At 39.0% G+C, this 19,637-nt stretch overlaps 1 protein-coding gene across 5 annotated transcripts in view; it reads right to left on the minus strand.

Moving 5' to 3' along the window:
- The window catches only part of LOC306859295 (ralBP1-associated Eps domain-containing protein 2-like), a 43,280-nt gene that overhangs the window by 15,181 nt on the left and 8,462 nt on the right, over nt 1-19,637 (minus strand). For 3 of the 5 annotated variants that reach the window (XM_079400266.1, XM_079400265.1, XM_079400263.1), the window contains exons 2-11: nt 13,418-13,541; nt 7,895-8,070; nt 7,690-7,798; nt 3,423-3,526; nt 3,021-3,159; nt 2,867-2,930; nt 2,616-2,784; nt 2,402-2,458; nt 1,531-1,615; nt 1,027-1,098 (exon numbers count right to left, since the gene is read on the minus strand). In XM_079400266.1, coding sequence (XP_079256392.1) covers nt 1,027-1,098; nt 1,531-1,615; nt 2,402-2,458; nt 2,616-2,784; nt 2,867-2,930; nt 3,021-3,159; nt 3,423-3,526; nt 7,690-7,798; nt 7,895-8,070; nt 13,418-13,541 — 1,099 coding nt within the window. The remainder of the gene's footprint in view (nt 1-1,026; nt 1,099-1,530; nt 1,616-2,401; nt 2,459-2,615; nt 2,785-2,866; nt 2,931-3,020; nt 3,160-3,422; nt 3,527-7,689; nt 7,799-7,894; nt 8,071-13,417; nt 13,542-19,637) is intronic. The other 2 variants (XM_079400264.1, XM_079400267.1) reach the window with 1 other exon arrangement.

The raw sequence follows: 19,637 nt of genomic DNA on the forward strand, positions 1-19,637 counted from the left end.
GTTTCTTTCAAACATGCAGCTTTTCACTTCACAAGAAATTAATTGATGGATTGGAGTCATGTAGATTATTGTGATGTTTTTATCAGCTGTTTGGACTCTCATTCTGACGGCACCCATTCACTGCAGAGGATCCATTGGTGAGCAAGTGATGTAATGCTAAACTTCTCCAAATCTGTTCCCATGAAGAAATACAATCATCTACATCTTGGATGGACTCAAGATTGAGAGTAAGTCAATTTTCAGCAAATTAGAATTTTGGGGGTGAATTATTCCTTTAAGGAGGCAATAAATTGAAGCAAAATAAATGAAAGCTGAATAGAAATTTTTATAAAACCCTTAAAAATAAAACAAACTAAAATTAAAAAAAGCTAAAAAAATTAATAAAAGCAAATTTAAAATATTAATAAATACTATAATAATATATACATAACACTAAAATAACACATGTAATAAACTAAATCAATCTTATTTATTTGTTTGTTTGTATTGCTGTATTGGCTTTTCCTGCAGGTCTAGAATTCTCTTATCAGGCTCAATTCTGCTGGCAGAAATACAAGAAAAATATTGAAATAACAATATCAATAAGTTTACATTACATTTGGAAGAATGGAAGCGTGGCCCCAAAAAATAATAACAATAAAATAATAATAATAATAATAATAAAAAATAACAAATGTTGGTCTGTTTTTGACATAAAACTGCCTTATTGCATCAGAAGACCTGAGATCTAGTGCACATGGGCTACTTTCATAGTGCATTTTTTTAATTTCTTGAGCTAGACAGCATCCATTCACTTGAACTTATATGGAAAAGAGCACCTGGAACATTCTGCTAAACATCTCTCTCCGTGTTACACAAAAGAAAAGTCATACAGGTTGAACAAAATGAGAGTGAGTAAATGACCACAGAATTTTCATTATTTCCTGAACACAGACGGTAAAGCACAGGTAAATTAGAGGCTTTGGCTGATTAGGGGTGGGTCAGGGGCGTGTGCGCAGCCCGCTGTGCCTGAGGACAGTGACTCACCTGGTTTTAAAGTGCTGACACACTGTATTGGCTTTTCGTGCGGGTCTGGAATTCTCTTTGGGCTGAATTCTGCTGACAAAACAATAAAACACACAATGAGAACAGTGAAATAAGACTGTATGCATAAGAATATCAATACATTTACAGATTTTCCCTCTTAAATGTGGAAGAGTGACCCCAAAAATATCGACACACTTAAGACTCTGAAAAAATTGAAGAAAAATATCTATCGTGTTAAATAATAAAATATCAAAGCAAGTGCAGTTTATTTTAAAGCACAAACATGCTCACTCAAAAAAAAAAAGAAAAAAAAAGAAAAATCACTTAATTTGTTAAGTTTGGCACTTAATACTTAATGCAATGACATTTACATAAGATACCAAATATCAAATGTCTTAGTTTTGTATTGATTGTATGTTATTGTCCAAATACTTTTTGGGCCACTGTATATATTTTCCTTTAATCATGTTTATGCTTATTGACGTCTGTCTCTAAAGTCATTACCCGGTTTCCTGCTTTCATCTCTCACGTCCTGTTTAGCAGTCACACCTGGTCTAGAGGTCATCTGCAGGTCAACAGAACCCATTTCCTGTTTGGGAAAATGAAAAGCCAGCATAAAAATGACTGATATGAGGACATTTAGAGGTTTACTCAGGTATAAAGCCTGGACTAGATGGATTTTGGCTTATTGAGATCTCATATGAGACTCATTAGCACCCTCTGCCTTCAGACAAACAGATATTCTCAGAGAGAGTTATACTTTAGTGCGTGTGTGAAATATTTTACTTATTCAATTTTTACTTTTTTACAACCAGGGACTATCATCAATAGCAAAAGCAGAATGAATGAATGAACGAATAAATAAATTGCAATAAACCAACAACATTTTTTTTTATCTGTTTTTTTGTTTGTTATGCGACAAATTAAATAAAATAAAATCTAAATATTAAATCAAATTTTAAAAAATGTTATATTTCAGTGGCAACTAACTGAAATAAATGTTTAAGAACTACTAAAATTATTTTTTAAAATTGAACTACTAAAATTATAAATACATCTAAAAACAAATAAAAAATACAGTAATATTCAAATGATATTAAAAAATACTAATATCACTCCAATAAACTAAATAAATCACATTTATTTATCCATTTATTAAATTCATACATTATTTATTTATTTTCAACCATCACTCTGCAACTGTTCTTGTTACTTGTTTTGATGCTTTGGCAATATAGTGCCATATCATTATGTCAGTAAAGCATTTTAATATTGAAAATCAAAAGTGAGAGAGAATAAGTGAGAAAAAAAGGACAGAACAAAATGTACAGAACATTGAGATCTTGGCATCAATGTTAAATGAAGATCTTCTTACGAGCTGATTGGCTCCAGGCATCATATTGTCATCAAAAACAATAAGAGGTTCAGTCTCCTGTAAAACAAACCCATTTGGAGCTTGTCAATCTGAACTTTCTCATAATTGCAGAACATGGTACTGAATAAGAAATACTAGACAGTTTTAAACTAGACATCATTAAATACTTCAGGTGTAAATATTGTAGGCATTTTGCGAGTTTTAGATCTCATACCTCTGACGGTGGCGCTGTAACCACACCTGGTTCCACAAAGCCGGGTCTCAGCGTGGCGGGGAGTGTTTCAGGAAGAGGGTAACCATTTTTCCGGGCCACGATCAGATGGAAGGCAGTGCAGAACTCTGGGAAAGTGAGAGCACCGTCCTTGTCGACGTCGCTCAGCTCCCTGAAGGACATCAAACAAGATTGTTTGAAAACAAAGAGACAGTTTACTGTATGTCTGAGAGGAACTGAGGCTTTATGTTCACCATATATGAGACAGCTCTGGAATCGGAAGCTTCGACTTGGTGAAGAAGTTTTTTGCAACAGTTCCTGAAAGCATAACCAATGCAAACTTCAAAAGTGTCCACATGAAATCATAAATCTAACAGTATGAGATGATCTCAGACAGATCTCTCTTACCCATGATGAGAGCATTGAGGTCAGGCTGGAGACTCCTGAACTGGTTGGTGTAGTATTCACGCTGCTCCTCTGTGATCCTCCAGGGGTCGTCTGAGTAATCGACCTCCGCCCGCTCCACCAGCCGCTCCACAGACGCAACCTGAATCAGAAAAACAACTGTCTGAGGAGACCTGAAGAGCCTGCAGATGAATCTATTATTTTTAAGCAAGTCTAACAAAATACGGGGCCTGGTGTGTATGTGCCCTGACTTGTTATTACTGTAAAAAAATACACTTTTAAAAAGCAGTGTCATGACCTAAATCCTGATTTAGAGCCCTAATGTGTTTCCTCATCCAGACACCCAGATTTCTATTTGATCGTCAAATCAGGTGCAAAAACAAGGAGGTGTGAGGAAATGCTCACGCGTGTGATGACAGGCTGCTCCGACTGCAGTTTGAAAGAATAATGACTGGGAGAGGAGTTTTCCTGAGGAACGCTGGGACGACCCGGCACTTTACCATCATACGCTGTCAATGACAATGAGATAGAATGAACATTTCAAGGTGAAGACAAACAAAATGGCTTTACAGTTGACTGCATACAGAGTTTCATTACTGATCACTGATTTTGGCATCTAAACAATTCACAGCACTGTAAAATGACACACTGATGCAGATGACAGAGAACAATGGTATTAAACACTATCAGCAGTTGCTTGTGAGATAAGAGACACACTTTCAGACTCAACTAAAACTGAAGAAGAGTAAACGTCTTCAGCTTATACTTAATGGGATAATAAATGTAAAATACTGAATGAGCATCAATTTTTCAGTAGGTCAGTGATGGCCGTGATCTTTGATATAACTGCAATCTGAAAGAATAAAAGAGGCCTGAGTGGGTTTTGATCTCATGAGCGTTCTTTACATCTGAAGGCCTTCCAGAGCGTCATTTCTTTTATGTGTAGATTCTAAAGTATTAATGGTCCCTGCTGACTAATGAAGAAAGCCGTGATCAATAACACTGACGTTTCTCTGTTCACGGCCGGAGTTAACAATGAGATAAAAGCTCTTTCACAACTCTGAATATCAGCACAGTATACATTCACTGAGTTCATCCCTCGCTGGGAGAATCTAAACTTACTATTCCAACACATGATACTGTGTTAATAATAAACACAACTGGATGGATGGATGGAAAGACAGACTGAGACAGAATGACAGAACGATAGATAGAATGATAGAATGATAGAACGAACGAACGAACGAACGAACGAACGATCTATCGATAGATAGATAGATAGATAGATAGATAGATAGATAGATAGATAGATAGATAGATAGATAGATAGATAGATAGATAGATAGATAGATAGATAGATAGATAGATAGATAGATAGATAGAATGACAGATAGAACGAGACAGACAGACATACAGACAGATAGACAGATGGACAAATAGATAGAATGTTAGAATGACAGACTGAGAGAATGACAGAACACAAGATAGTAAAGTTTGAAGACAAACTTCAAGTTGGCTTGAAAAAGCCTAGCCAGAAAGTTTCTAAAAGTTTTAAAAGTTTGAAGGTTTTCAGTTTGAAGTAGTTTAAAATACATAAAATAGTTTTAAAGATTAAAGTTTGAATGTGTAAAGGCAATACAGTCTATCAGAAGAACAGACAGAGAAAAACAGATCGCTGGGGTACCTGGGATGACTTCTAGGGTGGTTGCTAGGGTGTTTCTAGGTTACCTGGGGTAGTTGCTAGGGTGTTGCTATGCGGTTGCTAAGGTACCCGGGGTGATTGCTAAGGTGTTGCTACGCAGTTGCTAAGGTACCCAGGGTGGTTGCTAGGATATTGCTAGGCGTGTGCTATGGTACCCGAGATAGTTGCTAGGCAGTTGCTATGGTACTCAGGGTGATTGCTATGGTGTTGCTAGGGTACTTGGGGTGATTGCTAGGCGGTTGCTAAGGTATTCAGGGTGGTTGCTAGGGTACTTGGGGTGGTTGCTAGGCGGTTGCTATGGTACCCGGGGTGGTTGCTAAAGTGTTGCTAGGCAGTTGCTAAGGTATCCGGGTGGTTGCTAAGGTGTTGCTATGCGGTTGCTAGGGTACTCTGGTGGTTGCTACGGTGTTGCTATGCGGTTGCTAAGGTAATATTAGGGTGTTGCTAGGTGGTTGCTATGGTACCCTGGTAGGTTGCTAAGATGTTACTAACATGTTTTTAGCATGATTAGCAAAGTTACCAGCATGTCTTTAGCATGATTAGCAAGTTACTAGCATGATGTTAACATGTTTCAAGCATGATTAGCAAGTTACTAGCATGTTGCTAGCATTATTAGCACGTTCCTAGCATGTTATTAGCATGATTAGCAAGTTACTAGCATGATTAGCATGTTGTTAGCATGATTAGTAAGTTACTATCATATTGCTAGCATGTTTAGCAAGTTACTAGCATGTTGCTAGCATGATTAGCGAAGTTAATAGCATGTTGCTAGCATGTTTATAGCATGATTAGCAAGTTACTAGCATGTTTCTATTTTAATCCAGCTAAAACCAGCTAAGACCAGCCTGACCTGCTAAAAATTGGCCAAAACCGCTTTAAAACCAGTTGATTCAGTTAATAAAAAACCCCAGCTAAAAACCAAATAAGACCAGCCTGCCCAGCTAAAGAGTGGTCAAAACCACTTTAAAACCAGTTGATTCAATAAAAAAACAGCTAAGACTAGCCTGACCTGCTAAACAGTGGCCAAAACCACTTTAAACCCAGTTGATTCAGTAAAAACCAGCTAAGACCAGCCTGACCTGCTGAAAAGTAGCCAAAACCACTTTAAAACCAGCTTGGGTGACCAGCCAAAGCAGCCAATCAGCTTAGGCTGGTTTTAGCTGTTTTTTTCAGTAGGGAGTTGTTTAGCTTTGCTATAGCAATAGACAGTTTAAACACATTAAGTCTTATTGTATAAAAGTTTTCACCCCCTCAATGAAAGTCTATGGGATTTTAGGTGGTTTTGATAGTCTGGTTTACGAAAACCGTAAGCCGGATCAGTTAGAAAAGATATAGCATACCGAGTCAGACCAGTCTGAAGGTCTGACCTGAGTTTGGTGGTTGTAGCTTTAAAGGTCTAGGAGGAGATACATTTTAAAATTTGATCTCAGAAGTAGTAGTAGCCTAGTAGTAGTAGTAGTTTATATAGGATTTCAGTAAGTTGGCTCTTTCAAGCCAACTTAATGATAGAACGATAGATAGAATGATAGAACGATAGATAGAATGACAGAATGATAGATAGAATGACAGAATGATAAACAGACAGACAGACACAGACAGACAGAATGTTAGAAAAACAGACAGACAGAATGATAGAACGACAGATAGAAGGACAGATGGATGGATGGATGGATGGATAGTCAGATAGAATGTTAGAGATAGAATGTTAGAAAGGCAGACTGAGACAGAATGATAGAACGATAGAACGATACATAGAACGATAGAAAGACAGAATGATAGATAGAACGACAGATGGATAGAAGGACAGATTTGTCCTCATGCACTGCCTTCTACTGTACTGGAGGGGGCGCTATTGTATATGTAAAAATACCGTCTTCTTAGAAGTCTGCATTATGTGTTTAATTAATTTATAATCTTGCATATACTGCAAATATTTGGCATTTATTTCTTAATTAATACTAGATTTTAACAGTCAACCTTGTAATTTTTGGTGACGTGTACAAGAAGCAGTATTTCTGCTTTCTGACAAGTGCATAACAAAGTAAGTTGAAGAGTATTATTGCTTCACACATCAGTTTCTTGACATTTTAGAGTGCAAAGTGCCAGAGGGGACAACAAGCATTACACAACATTATTACATTAAACATGTGGTTAAATATCCAGGCTCAAGGCATTTTCTCAGGAAAGCACGTGTGTGTGTGTGTGTGTGTGTGCGGGCGCGTTTTTGTGACAAATGAGGACAAATAAATTTGTATAATGACACAGGTATGACACAGGTATTACAAGGTGAAGGTGACTTTTCAGGACATTGACCCATGTCCCTACTTTTCAAAACGCTTATAAATCATACAGAGTGAGGTTTTTTGGGGGGGAAAGTAGAAATGTACAGTCTCCTGTGAGGGCTAAGTACAGTATAAAAACCATTACGCCTATGGGATGTCCCCACTTTTCACAAAAACAAACGTGTGTGTGTGTGTTTTATCAGAACTGCTGTCTGCTGACTGTGTCGTGCTGACTGTGGATGAGCTGAAGGTCTTGTGAGTCAACAGGTGTGTGATTAGACTAGCATGATATCGATATGCCACAGGAGAGCAGCAATTAGCCAACTGCTTTCTGAGGGCAGACAGCAGCTCAAGGCTGAACGCTCACACACACACACACACACACACTCACAGCTGTCTGACAACATAGAGGTATCGAGCGACGTCTACGCTCAGTGTGTGAAACACAGCGGCTGTGTGATGTGTTCTTGTGGTATCTAATAACAGCATGACTGCGTGTGTGAATGTGGAAATATCTCCTTTCACATTCCCATAGGAATTGCTGGAAAAAGAAATAATCAGGATCTTGCTGAAATAAAAACTCCCGGTCCTTGATGCATCACTTAAGAAGAGGTTTCATCTTCTGTTTCAATGATTTGAATATTTACTATGATCTCTCTGAATACAGAATGATGACAGAGACTCTCACACAATAGCGTGTCTGTTCCGTTTCTCTGTGCACCATATGGATAGCTGCGATAGGCTGATGGTGAGCGGGGCGGAGAGATGCCGGGTGACCGCGGTGGAGACCACGCCTCCTGTCAGATACATGTGGGAAACACATTAATTAAAATCATCATTAATTACAGGAAAAGTATCGAGCTACTGCTGCATGCCATCACTGATAACCCGACCTGTTTGTCCATGCTGGTGTCAGGGTGTCTGAGGACAGGTCTGTCTGCAGGGGGACGAGGGGCGGAGCCTGTAAGTGAGCCCAGGATGTGAGGCTGACTCTCATTGGTCAAGGGGTGATTGGGGTAACGCATCTCAAGCTCGTTTGTTATCCCGACGAACACAGGGAGAGGAAGTTCTGTAGAGAAGGGTAAATGACAGTATGTTCATAACAGCGTAATATGTTCATATACACTCTAACAGCATAATGACTTACATTGATTTCTTTTTAATTATTAAAAAAAATTATTAATTAAGCTATTTTATTTTAGCGATATTATTTTGTATAATAATAGATTTAGATGTATAATAATCATACAGTACATGACAGGGGAAAAAACAAACTGCAAAAAGTCTTATCAAATTCTCACACACAACTTTTCATCACGATATTAATTCATAATTATAGTGCTGTCAAACGATTAATCGCAATTAATCAAATCCAAAATAAAAGGTTTTTTTTACATAATGTGTGTATGTGTATATTTATTATATATATATATATATATATATATAAATACAAAGACATGCATGTATATATTTAAGATTTTTTTTGTTTATATATTAAATATATTTATATATAATATAAAATAGAAGAATATGAGTATAAATGTAATGATATTTATAAATATATAAATGCAAATAAACAAATAACATTTTTACAAAATATAAATGATGTAAATGTATAAACGTAAATATTTTCAAAATATATTGCTGTATGTGTGTGTATTTATAAATAGATAATAAATATACACAGTACACATACATATATAATGTAAACAAAAACTTTTATTTTGGATGCGATTAATCACGATTAATCATTTGACAGCACTGATAATTAATAAAAATGAATAAATAGCAAAATAATAATAATGGGAATGAAATTTGTGATTTTTTAAAATAAAAATGACTGGTTTTGTGGCTGTAAATGATATTTTGTCACACACTAGAGGTAAAATAGTGTGCGGATTAAATAGCAAATTATGCAGGATTGCAAAAAAAAAAGATTTTGCATTGTTTCACGATCACAAAATTGCGAAAAACCTGATGGATTGATTAAAACAGGCTTTTCAAGTGCAACAGCTTGATAAGCTGGTTGAGCAAGAGCTAAACTTTGCACAAAAACAGCAACAGGACTGAGAAGCGCTGATCTAGATGATCTTCTTTAAAAAGTAAATATAACCTAGCCAATCATCTCTCAACGGAACCTTTGAGGTCATCTAGCTAAATCTGTCTTTTTGGTCCACAAACTCAATCTTTCTCCTGGTCTTTCCACAGTAAATGGAGCAGATAGTGACATTTGTGGGTTAAACAGAAGCCAATGTGAGGACATCTGAGCTCCTCTCTCCGCTGTGAGGGTCTCGCAGACCCGCGGCTTCTTGAGAAACAGACTGTACCAGGATTAAAGACTAATCCAGGCTCCGTTTGCCACATTTCAGCCCGGCAGGGTGGCCTGGAGCTGTGCAGAGCTCTGAATTAGCCTAGTGCTCGATATCGCCGTGTTTAAGTAAATAAATTTAGGAAATGAATGTTTTGCCTCTGCTGAGTTAATATTTGGTTTATTTTCTGAGCTCAGGCCCAACAGTTACATTTTGGATAATATTATAGAAACTGGAAACTAGTGGTGCTTGCACAAGCAAAACTCACTGCTACGATCACTGTGGAGTTACTAAGGTGTTCAACAGTAAACAATGGTGCTAAAATTATTTGCTTATTTAACAAATAATATGCATAATTACTCATTTTTTGTTACATGAGCAACATGTTGCGTTTTAAATAAAAAATGCAAAGAAACGTGATCATTTAGGTTCAAACTATTTAATAAATAACTACTTTTTTATGAATAATAAAAATATTAATTGAATTGTTACTCTAATAATAATTAAATACATCATTAAAAATACAATAAAGATCATACAAATATTAATAGCATTAATATTGTTAATAATGCTTTATTTTATGGGATTTATTTAGCATAAATAATGAATAATCAGTTATGCATTAATAAATAACAAATATAATAGATTTAATTAAAAACAACATTAAAATAAATAATATAACAATGGCCATCATAAAATAGTCAGAATACATTATGTTTTTATTTTAACTGATTTCTTATGCAGAAATAACTAATAATCGGCAATGCATATGCAATTTATAAATAATTACTTTTACAAATAGTAAGAAATAATATGAGTTATTACCATATATAAATAAATAATTTACCAACAACAACAATAATAATAATAATAATAATAATAATGTATATTTTGTTATCTCATTTTTTGCAGACATTATAAACAATAATTGGTAATGGATATTGGTTTTTGGACCTGCCTCTGTATCGGTCATTAAAAAAAAAAAAAAAACTGATCTCAATTTTTTAATTTATTCTTAAATTGGAGTTTATTTTTTTATTCATCATTTTTATTTATTTATTTACTGACTGAATTTTTTTTCTTTTTTTTTTTCGCAAGACTCACTAATACTGTTACATATTTTCGTTTCTTTGGTGGATTCTAAAGTAAACTGAAATAAAAAAGAATTAATTGTCATGATACGTGCAGAGAAATGAAGCGAGAACTCAAGTGCAGGGAAATGGTGGTTTAATTATAAAAGAAACAAAACAGAAACAAACTACCCCGAGGGGGAAAACAGAGCAGGGCAGAAACAAGAATCAGGAAACACACACGACTGACCGTACACAACATGTAACAACGTGGCCGAACAGAACTGCAAACACCAGGAACATAAATAGGGACACAAACGAGCAGGAACAGGTGAATTCACTAAACCAATAACGAGATAACAAGAGGGCGGAGTTAGACAATCAACCGGGGAACACATGGAACAATCACAACACAAACCCATGTGCTCAGACAAGACAGTGACATCTGGTGGCCAACCAGGGCACACCCACAGAATACGTGACACTACCCCCCAACAAAGGAGCAGCTCCCAGATGCTCCACCTGCAACACTAAGAACACAAAAACATGAAAAATGAAAATACAAAATGTCAAGAAGGGAGGTGGGCAAGAGACAGATCAGGGGGAGGGATGGTGGGCCAGGCCCGTGCAGAGGCAGGGGGCCCGCAGACCAAGGCCGAGCAGGAGACCAGGACGGATCCGGAGGGACGGACCAGGGGGTTTCCGGCCCAACAGGAACCCCAGCGCACGGCCAGGGTGGGGCCGGAGGGACAAGCCAGGCAGTGAACTCAGGAACGGCCTCTGTGGCCGTGACAGGGCAGACAGTCAGTTCAGAAACGGCCTCTGTGGCCGTGACAGGGCAGGCAGTGAACTCAGGAACGGCCTCTGTGGCCGTGACAGGGCAGACAGTCAGTTCAGAAACGGCCTCTGTGGCCGTGACAGGGCAGGCAGTGAGCTCAGGGACGGTCTCTGGCAGGGTAAGGAGCTCGAGTGGAGCCTGCAGGGCGAGAAGTTCGGGTAGAGCCGGCAAGGCGAGGAGCTCGGGTGGCGCCGGCAGGGCAAGGCGCTCGGGTGGCGCCGGCAGGGCAAGGAGTCTGGGTGGCGCCGGCAGGGCAAGGCGCTCGGGTGGCGCCGGCAGGGCGAGGAGCACGGGTGGCGCCGGCAGGGCGAGGAGCACGGGTGGCGCCGGCAGGGCGAGGAGCACGGGTGGCGCCGGCAGGGCGAGGAGCACGGGTGGCGCCGGCAGGGCGAGGAGCACTGGTGGCTCTGGCACGACCTCCTGGCCAGCAGTGAGCTCCTGGGTAGCCTCCTGGCCTTGTGGGACGGAGAAGGCCTTCCTCCGCCTCTTCCTCCGTCTCCGGGAGCGGGGCGCCGCTGCGGCATCCTCGGCCACCACTAGGGGATTGAGAGCGGGCACCGCCGCCTCGGGAGCGCTGTGAGCGGGCACGGCCGCCTCGGGAGCGCTGTGAGCGGGCACGGCCGCCTCGGGAGCGCTGTGAGCGGGCACCGCCGCTTCGGGAGCGCTGTGAGCGGGCACGGCCGCCTCGGGAGCGCTGTGAGCGGGCACGGCCGCCTCGGAAGCGCTGTGAGCGGGCACGGCCGCCTCGGGAGCGCTGTGAGCGGGCACGGCCGCCTCGGGAGCGCTGTGAGCGGGCACGGCCGCCTCGGGAGCGCTGTGAGCGGGCACCGCGGCCTCGGGAGCGCTGTGAGCGGGCACGGCCGCCTCGGGAGCGCTGTGAGCGGGCACCGCCGCCTCGGGAGCGCTGTGAGCGGGCACCGCCGCCTCGGGAGCGCTGTGAGCGGGCACCGCCGCCTCGGGAGCGCTGTGAGCGGGCACCGCCGCCTCGGGAGCGCTGTGAGCGGGCACCGCCGCCTCGGGAGCGCTGTGAGCGGGCACGGCCGCCTCGGGAGCGCTGTGAGCGGGCACCGCCGCCTCGGGAGCGCTGTGAGCGGGCACCGCCGCCTCGGGAGCGCTGTGAGCGGGCACCGCCGCTTGGAGAAGCGACAAAAACTCCACCAATTCCCCAAAAGTCAAGTGGTGTAACTCCCTCATCCACTCCTCATCGATGGGCTCATCAAGGGCAAGGTTGAAGAAGTCCTTGAGAGCCACCTCGTTGTATCCCAAACCCTCTGCTGCCTCACAAAACATCCAGGCAAACATCCTGACGTCAGTGCCCCTCTGACGGAGAGAGTGCAGCGTCCTGACCTGGAGGATCCGTAAAAAAGTGGGGTTCCTCACGTTAGGGGCTGGAGGATGGGAAGAATCCATTCCCCGCTGAGTTCTCTGATGTCGGCCACGTTCTGTCATGATACGTGCAGAGAAATGAAGCGAGAACTCAAGTGCAGGGAAATGGTGGTTTAATTATAAAAGAAACAAAACAGAAACAAACTACCCCGAGGGGGAAAACAGAGCAGGGCAGAAACAAGAATCAGGAAACACACACGACTGACCGTACACAACATGTAACAACGTGGCCGAACAGAACTGCAAACACCAGGAACATAAATAGGGACACAAACGAGCAGGAACAGGTGAATTCACTAAACCAATAACGAGATAACAAGAGGGCGGAGTTAGACAATCAACCGGGGAACACATGGAACAATCACAACACAAACCCATGTGCTCAGACAAGACAGTGACATCTGGTGGCCAACCAGGGCACACCCACAGAATACGTGACATTAATAACAAATGAATAATGGTGAGAAAATAATATCACAATCTTAAGTAATAAAGCTTTCAAATGATGTATTGCTTATCAGGTTTCATTCATAATTTGTCAGTAAAAACACTACTGCAACGCCACAGAGGAAAAAGTTAACTTCTAATACTTAAATACAGATTTAAAGGGCAAGACCATAAAAGGCGGCCCTCACAAGCGTTTGAGGAAACAAGTCCTGTGGTTTAGTTCACCCAGCTCATTCTCAGCAAGTTTTGGCTCAGCGTGTGGCGCTCTCTCCGTGCAGCACGGCCTCTGTGTGTTATCCCTCTTTAGTGCAAATCCAAGCACGCTAGGACAAATCCCTGATCCTGTTTGCTTCTCTGAGGACTTACCCCCTGCGACACTCTCCAGACGCACCGGCAAACCCGCCTGCGCCGCGGCCATCAGCTTCAGAGCCACATACAACTGTCCACAGCCGAAATACCCAAGCCGCTTAGCTCCGCACATCTCTGTTACCTGTTACGAACAGAGAAAGAGATCAATCAATGGCCACATAGAGACTTTAAATGCACATTAGTTAAGCAAATTAAGCTACAATATTTCAAAGGCGTTCATTAATGTGAAGTGGAATTTGTGGATTCTTTCTTAATGGGTGAAATTGCCAACATGGGAAAATGAAAAGATAATAGCTAAATCCTCATTATTGGCTCTACAGTGGAAAGAATAACCGGAATGAAGATAAACCGCACTCTGAACAAGCTGAATTTTACTTTTATCTGCACTTCTGTAATTGAAAACTGGCATTGTAATGGCAGCCGCGGGCGCAGATAAGAAAGTGTGCGTCCTGCAGGAAGTGTTTAACTACAAACACAGACCTTCAGATTAACAGCATAACTCACTTCAGACGGACGCAGATGTTAAAAACATCTACTCCTGCTGAAAACACACGCTGGTCTTAGCTGGCTTAAGATAGGTTTCCGGTGTTGAAAAGTGCCCAGAACCTCTCTAAAACCTTCAACAGACTAGCCAGAACAGGCTCAGACCAGCTAAACTATCTTAAGCTGGTTTAAGATGTCTTTTAAGGAGAGTTGACAGATCATTGAGAAAGAAACAATGTAAAATACCGTTTATTTTTCCATAATTCGATGTAGGAAAAGTTTGAGGGCAGTAATTTATTTTATCTTTTTTAAATATTAATAATTTTATTCAGCAAGACTGCATTAAATTGATCAGAAGTGTCAGTAAATACATTTATAACACAAGGAATAAATTACATTTTACAATATATTCAAATAGAAAACAGCTACTTTAAAATGTAATAATATTTCACAATATTACTGTATTTTTTTATCCAATAAATGCAGTCTTGGTAAGCAGAAGATACTTCTTTAAAAACATCACAAATCATACAGACCAGAAACTTTTAAACTGTAGTGTATTTCTGAGAGAAACAAGATATTAAAATAGAAAAAGTAAGGGACGGTCTTGATTTTACGCTACAAAATAAAAGGGCTCGATGATGTCAGCAGAAAATGAAAGCTGAAGCAAATTTGTACATATTGATTTATGATTACAAACTAATTGGAATAATATTCAACAACAACTGATTTAAAATAACAGCACAAATGTGTGTCACTTTGAATTCCTGTGAATTCTCAAATAAGTCTAAATCACATCTGTATCACTATCCTGTAGTACTATGAAACATAAACTACGATTTCCTCCTGGGAAAAAGCACACAGTGGCACTACAGTCATTGTTATATCACTCCACACTGCTGAAATCCATCCTTCCGTGCAGACATAATCAATAGAGTTCAGCTCTGGGATTCATTGTAAACGTCTTCTCACACACACAGGAAAAGATCTGTGCGCTTTAAATAGCAGCACATTGTGTTGTGTGCTGTTAAATATAACTAAAGCCTGCGTGTTTCCTTACTGAATAACCAACTTCTGTTCAAGTAAAAGTTTCACTTCAAGACTCTTCAGAAAAAGAATAACTGCACAAATATACAACTGCTAATAAAGAAAGACATTAAAGGGGTCATATGATGCGATTTCAAGTTTTCCTGTCTCTTTGGAGTGTTACAAGCTGATTGTGCATAGATAAGATCCCTGAAGTTGCAAAGACTAAAGTCTCAAAACCAAAGAGATATTCTTTCTCAAAGTTAAGACTTTGCCACGCCCCCCTAAAACGGCTCGTTCAAACATGCCCCCACGTCAAGATGTGGAAACATTTGCATAATGCATAGTCGCTGATTCAGAAGCACTTTGCTATGACAATCTGGTGCTTCTGAATCAGCGACTATGTTTTTTTATTCGTTTAAGTATTTACTATTGACTTTTTAAATGCGGAATTTTGCACGTTGTGTGTGTGTGTGTGTGTGTGTGTGCATCACTGTGTCTGTCACGCGACTCTGTTCCCCTCTCGGGCTTGAACTGATGGTAAAACTAAGGACATTATTTACTTTACTATAATTTTGAAAGCTGAAGCTCGCGATTATGGAAAGGGGTGTTACATTTCCGACGTGGCTCACGGTGTTCGGCCAATCACAATGCACTGTGCCAGTTGGCCAATCAGAGCAGACTGCACTTGTCGGAAGGAGGGACTTTGTAGAAATCGAAGCGTTTGAGAGAGGCAGGGCATAGAGGACTTACAATAATGTACAGTATTTGAAAAATAATGTGTTTTTTTTTGAACAATAAAACATGTCAACATATTCTGTTACACCAAATAATTATCTTTAAAAAAGCATCATATGACCCCTTTAAAATGTGTCAATGCAAGTAAGGTGATGATTGTTCTTGAAACTGTAATCTCACCTACAGCGTTCCCTCTGCCTTTCCAAACATTATCTGAAGACCTTCTCAAGCACTGACTCAGTGTTCCTGTTCCACCAGGTGTGATGGGATTATTGATCGCGTTCTCCTCCGATCCCTGCAGTGCTGATGATGCTTCATTACTCAACGCTGCGCTGAAGGTGAACTTTAGCCAAAAATGACTCAAACTGAAAACCTGCTGCAATATTCTCATCTAATCAATCGCAGGAGTCCGGCGCATCAAGCTTTAGATGGATATTTGTCTTTAAAACAAATTCATACTCATTTCTAAAGGAAGATGAGACATTATGACCTCCTCGGTACTATGTATATATACAAATACACACACATGCATGTATATATTTAAGAATGTTGTTTATATATTAAATATATATATAATATAAATTATATGAATATAAATATACACATGTAAATATTTTCAAAATATATACTGTATGTGTGTCTTTATATATACATAATAAATATACAAAGTACACGCACATATATTATATAAACAAAAACTTTTATTTTGGATGCGATTAATCACGATTAATCATTGCCCAGCACTAATATAAATCATTCCCAACTATGAGAATATAAATTAAAAAACACACATCAAAAAATGGACACATATAAATATGTTTAGATTGAAATTTATAAATAAATATAAAAAAATTACTATAGATACACTATAAAATTAGTAAATCAGATCCTGCTAAATTCCATAAGCACAGCAAACTTAAGAGTAAATATTACTCTACACTTATATTATTGTAGGACCACTAATTATTTATGAACAAAATAATGCTTTGGTAATAAGCAAACCTTATCCCATTGTATAATGTATGTGGACAAGCTGCAGGGGATTCTGGGATATGTTTATGTCCTGGCCTTCATACTGAACTAGAGGATTACATGAATTTGTTTCGAAAAATACTCTGATTCTAAGAAATTTAATCATATCTTCAGCCATACATGAAGTGATAGTACACATTTTGGTGGATTTGGATGTTAAGTTTTATCATGTGTGTAGAACAAGCGCTTTGATGCTGTGATGAAGAGCAGCACTGAGATTCAAGCCACTGAAGTCAGCTGTTACTGTGACTGATGGAAATAACTATGACTTCTGACAAGAGCCTCACACGCTCTGAGCATGACCCAACTCCTCGCCTTGAGTTCAAGAGTGTGTGTGTGTGTGAGTGAGTGAGTGAGTGAGTGAGTGAGTGAGTGAGTGAGTGAGTGAGTGAGTGAGTGTGTGTGTGTGTGTGTGTGTGTGTGTGAGTGAGTGAGTGAGTGAGTGAGTGAGTGAGTGCGTGTGTGTGAGTGAGTGAGTGAGTGAGTGAGTGAGTGAGTGAGTGAGTGAGTGAGTGAGTGTGTGTGTGTGTGTGTGTGTGTGTGTGAGTGAGTGAGTGAGTGAGTGAGTGAGTGAGTGCGTGTGTGTGAGTGAGTGAGTGAGTGAGTGAGTGAGTGGAGGCTTAAACTCGGTTTAATCATCTGACGGTCAGTGTTACTTAAGACTGACCTGGATTCGCCTGATCCACACAGGGCGCATATAATCTTACTCTATACATGTACATGTCGAGGGGAGGATAATAAAATTGGTTAGAAACCTCCCCATGATGGCTGGGATACAGAAGGTCAGCTGACTGCAGCTCCTCTCAGGTCTTAGTGCTCCTGCTTTCTTAAAACATTTGTCCAGCATGTCTTGCCTTCTGATAGGACGTTATACAGAGTAGCACACAAATGAAAAAAGATGCAATTACCAATAACTGCAAATCTGAAATGAAGATAAATTTCTTCTGGGTTTTGTCTTAGCGAAAGATTCAATCAAAATGCTGAAATCTATGGAAGAATCTTTCCAACGTGGGATAAAAATAATGAAATAATAATAATAATTACTAAATAATTATTGCTAAATAATAACTTTTTAATCTCACAATTATGATTTTATTTTTGTCTGTTTATTTTATTTTTATAAATTTATTTTAATATTTATATCTTGCAATTATGAGGTCAAACCTTGCAATTCTGACCTTTTTTTCCTCAGAATTTTGAGTTTATATCACAATTCAGACTATTTTTTCACAATTGCAAGTTATAAACTCACAATTGCAAGAAAAATGTCAGTTTATAAATTGCAATTCCAATTCTTTCTGGAAAGAAAATAGCAAAAATTGCAAGAAAAAAAGTCAGAATTGTGAGATAAAAATTTAAAATTATATATATTCTATGGCAGAAATGGGCTTCCATAAAAATCCACAAAAAATTATTTTAGACAAGAAAAACTTACCTGAGGAGAAATATTTTTATAGATATTAAGAAAATGATATCTATAATGATATTAAAGTGGTATTGTCATTGGTCCAATGGCAGATTTTATATTTAGATTTTTAGTTTTTGGTTATAAACTATAAAATACACAAATGATTACATAATAAAAAACAAAAAATAAAAAATAAATAAATCAAAACTTAAAGCATGCAGCTCTTATAAGACTATGTAAATGCTGTTTACAATGATGCTGATTTATATTCAGCCGATAAAATATATTATAAATTATTACTATTATTATTATTATTAAAACATTTTATTATGCCATTGTAATTTATTATAAAAATGATCAAAAAGTCAGCTGCTATTTCAATCATCTATGAATGCTATTTAAACTAAATAAATTCCTTCATAGTATAATCTATAGACAAAGCATTGATTAAATAAATCTGTGTGGACAGGAAGCTGCATTAAATCCATTCCTGTACACGGGATCAAATGCAGCTCATGTACCGTCTGTTTCCTCCATCTGGAGTTGGGAAGGGATTTCACAGTGTCACAACACAAACGCGCAGATGCCAAAACAATTGTTATGCCCCTGGCAACGGACATCACTTCACATGACACACCCCGTAAAATTATTATTTCTGCCGCTAAATGGTGTTTATTATGTTAGCCTGTTAAATAAAGCTCCAGTGTGTAACTCATGCAACAGCAGCCAGTGTTGTGAACCATTCAGAACTGAAATGAAAACGTCTTTTAAATTCCAAATCAATTCCTGAATTTAAGCTGAATTTAAATTTAAGGAGCAAACAGAATTGTGCATGGAATTTATATAATTACTATAAAAAATGTATTATATTCTAAAATAATGATTGATAATACATTTTAATCATTAAGTTGAATAATAATAATGATTACATTTGTATTATTTGTTATTTATATAGTGCCTTTACATTAGCACAGTGGCTAATTGAAAAATAAATCACGATTAGTGCATTATAAACTATTATGAACAGCATTTGAATTCAAATGTGCATTTAAAATTCAGATACAACTGCTATTCAAAATCAAATCTGAATAAATGATGAGTTTGAATACATTTACATTTATTAATCTAGCAGACTCTTTTGTTCGAAGCAACTTACAAATACAGAAGTTCACAAGAAATTAGTCTGAACATTTAAAACGTTCCAAGACAAACAGATGCCCCAGGGGATTGTGGGAAGCAGCACTTGATCTGCCAGACAACAGTGACAGCGGTTGTTGAACAGGTCAGTCCGGTCCGGAGATGGATGACTGCATTTGAGGAAGGAAATGTGTGCGATTGCATTATGGGGATTCCAGATGCTGCGCTGAAGTGAAGTACATCTCAGGCAGAAAGCACATCGCAACCGTTTACAGACATATTATTAGAAAAATATATCGTTATAGTCAAGCACATGCTATTGCTAACACTCTCCATCATCAGACAGATGGAGGCTTAAAACTGCTGCAAATCCCACAACAGACTTATTCTGGT

Source organism: Barbus barbus (genome assembly GCF_936440315.1).
Source record: "Barbus barbus genome assembly, chromosome: 40".
Taxonomy (NCBI): Eukaryota; Metazoa; Chordata; class Actinopteri; order Cypriniformes; family Cyprinidae; genus Barbus; species Barbus barbus.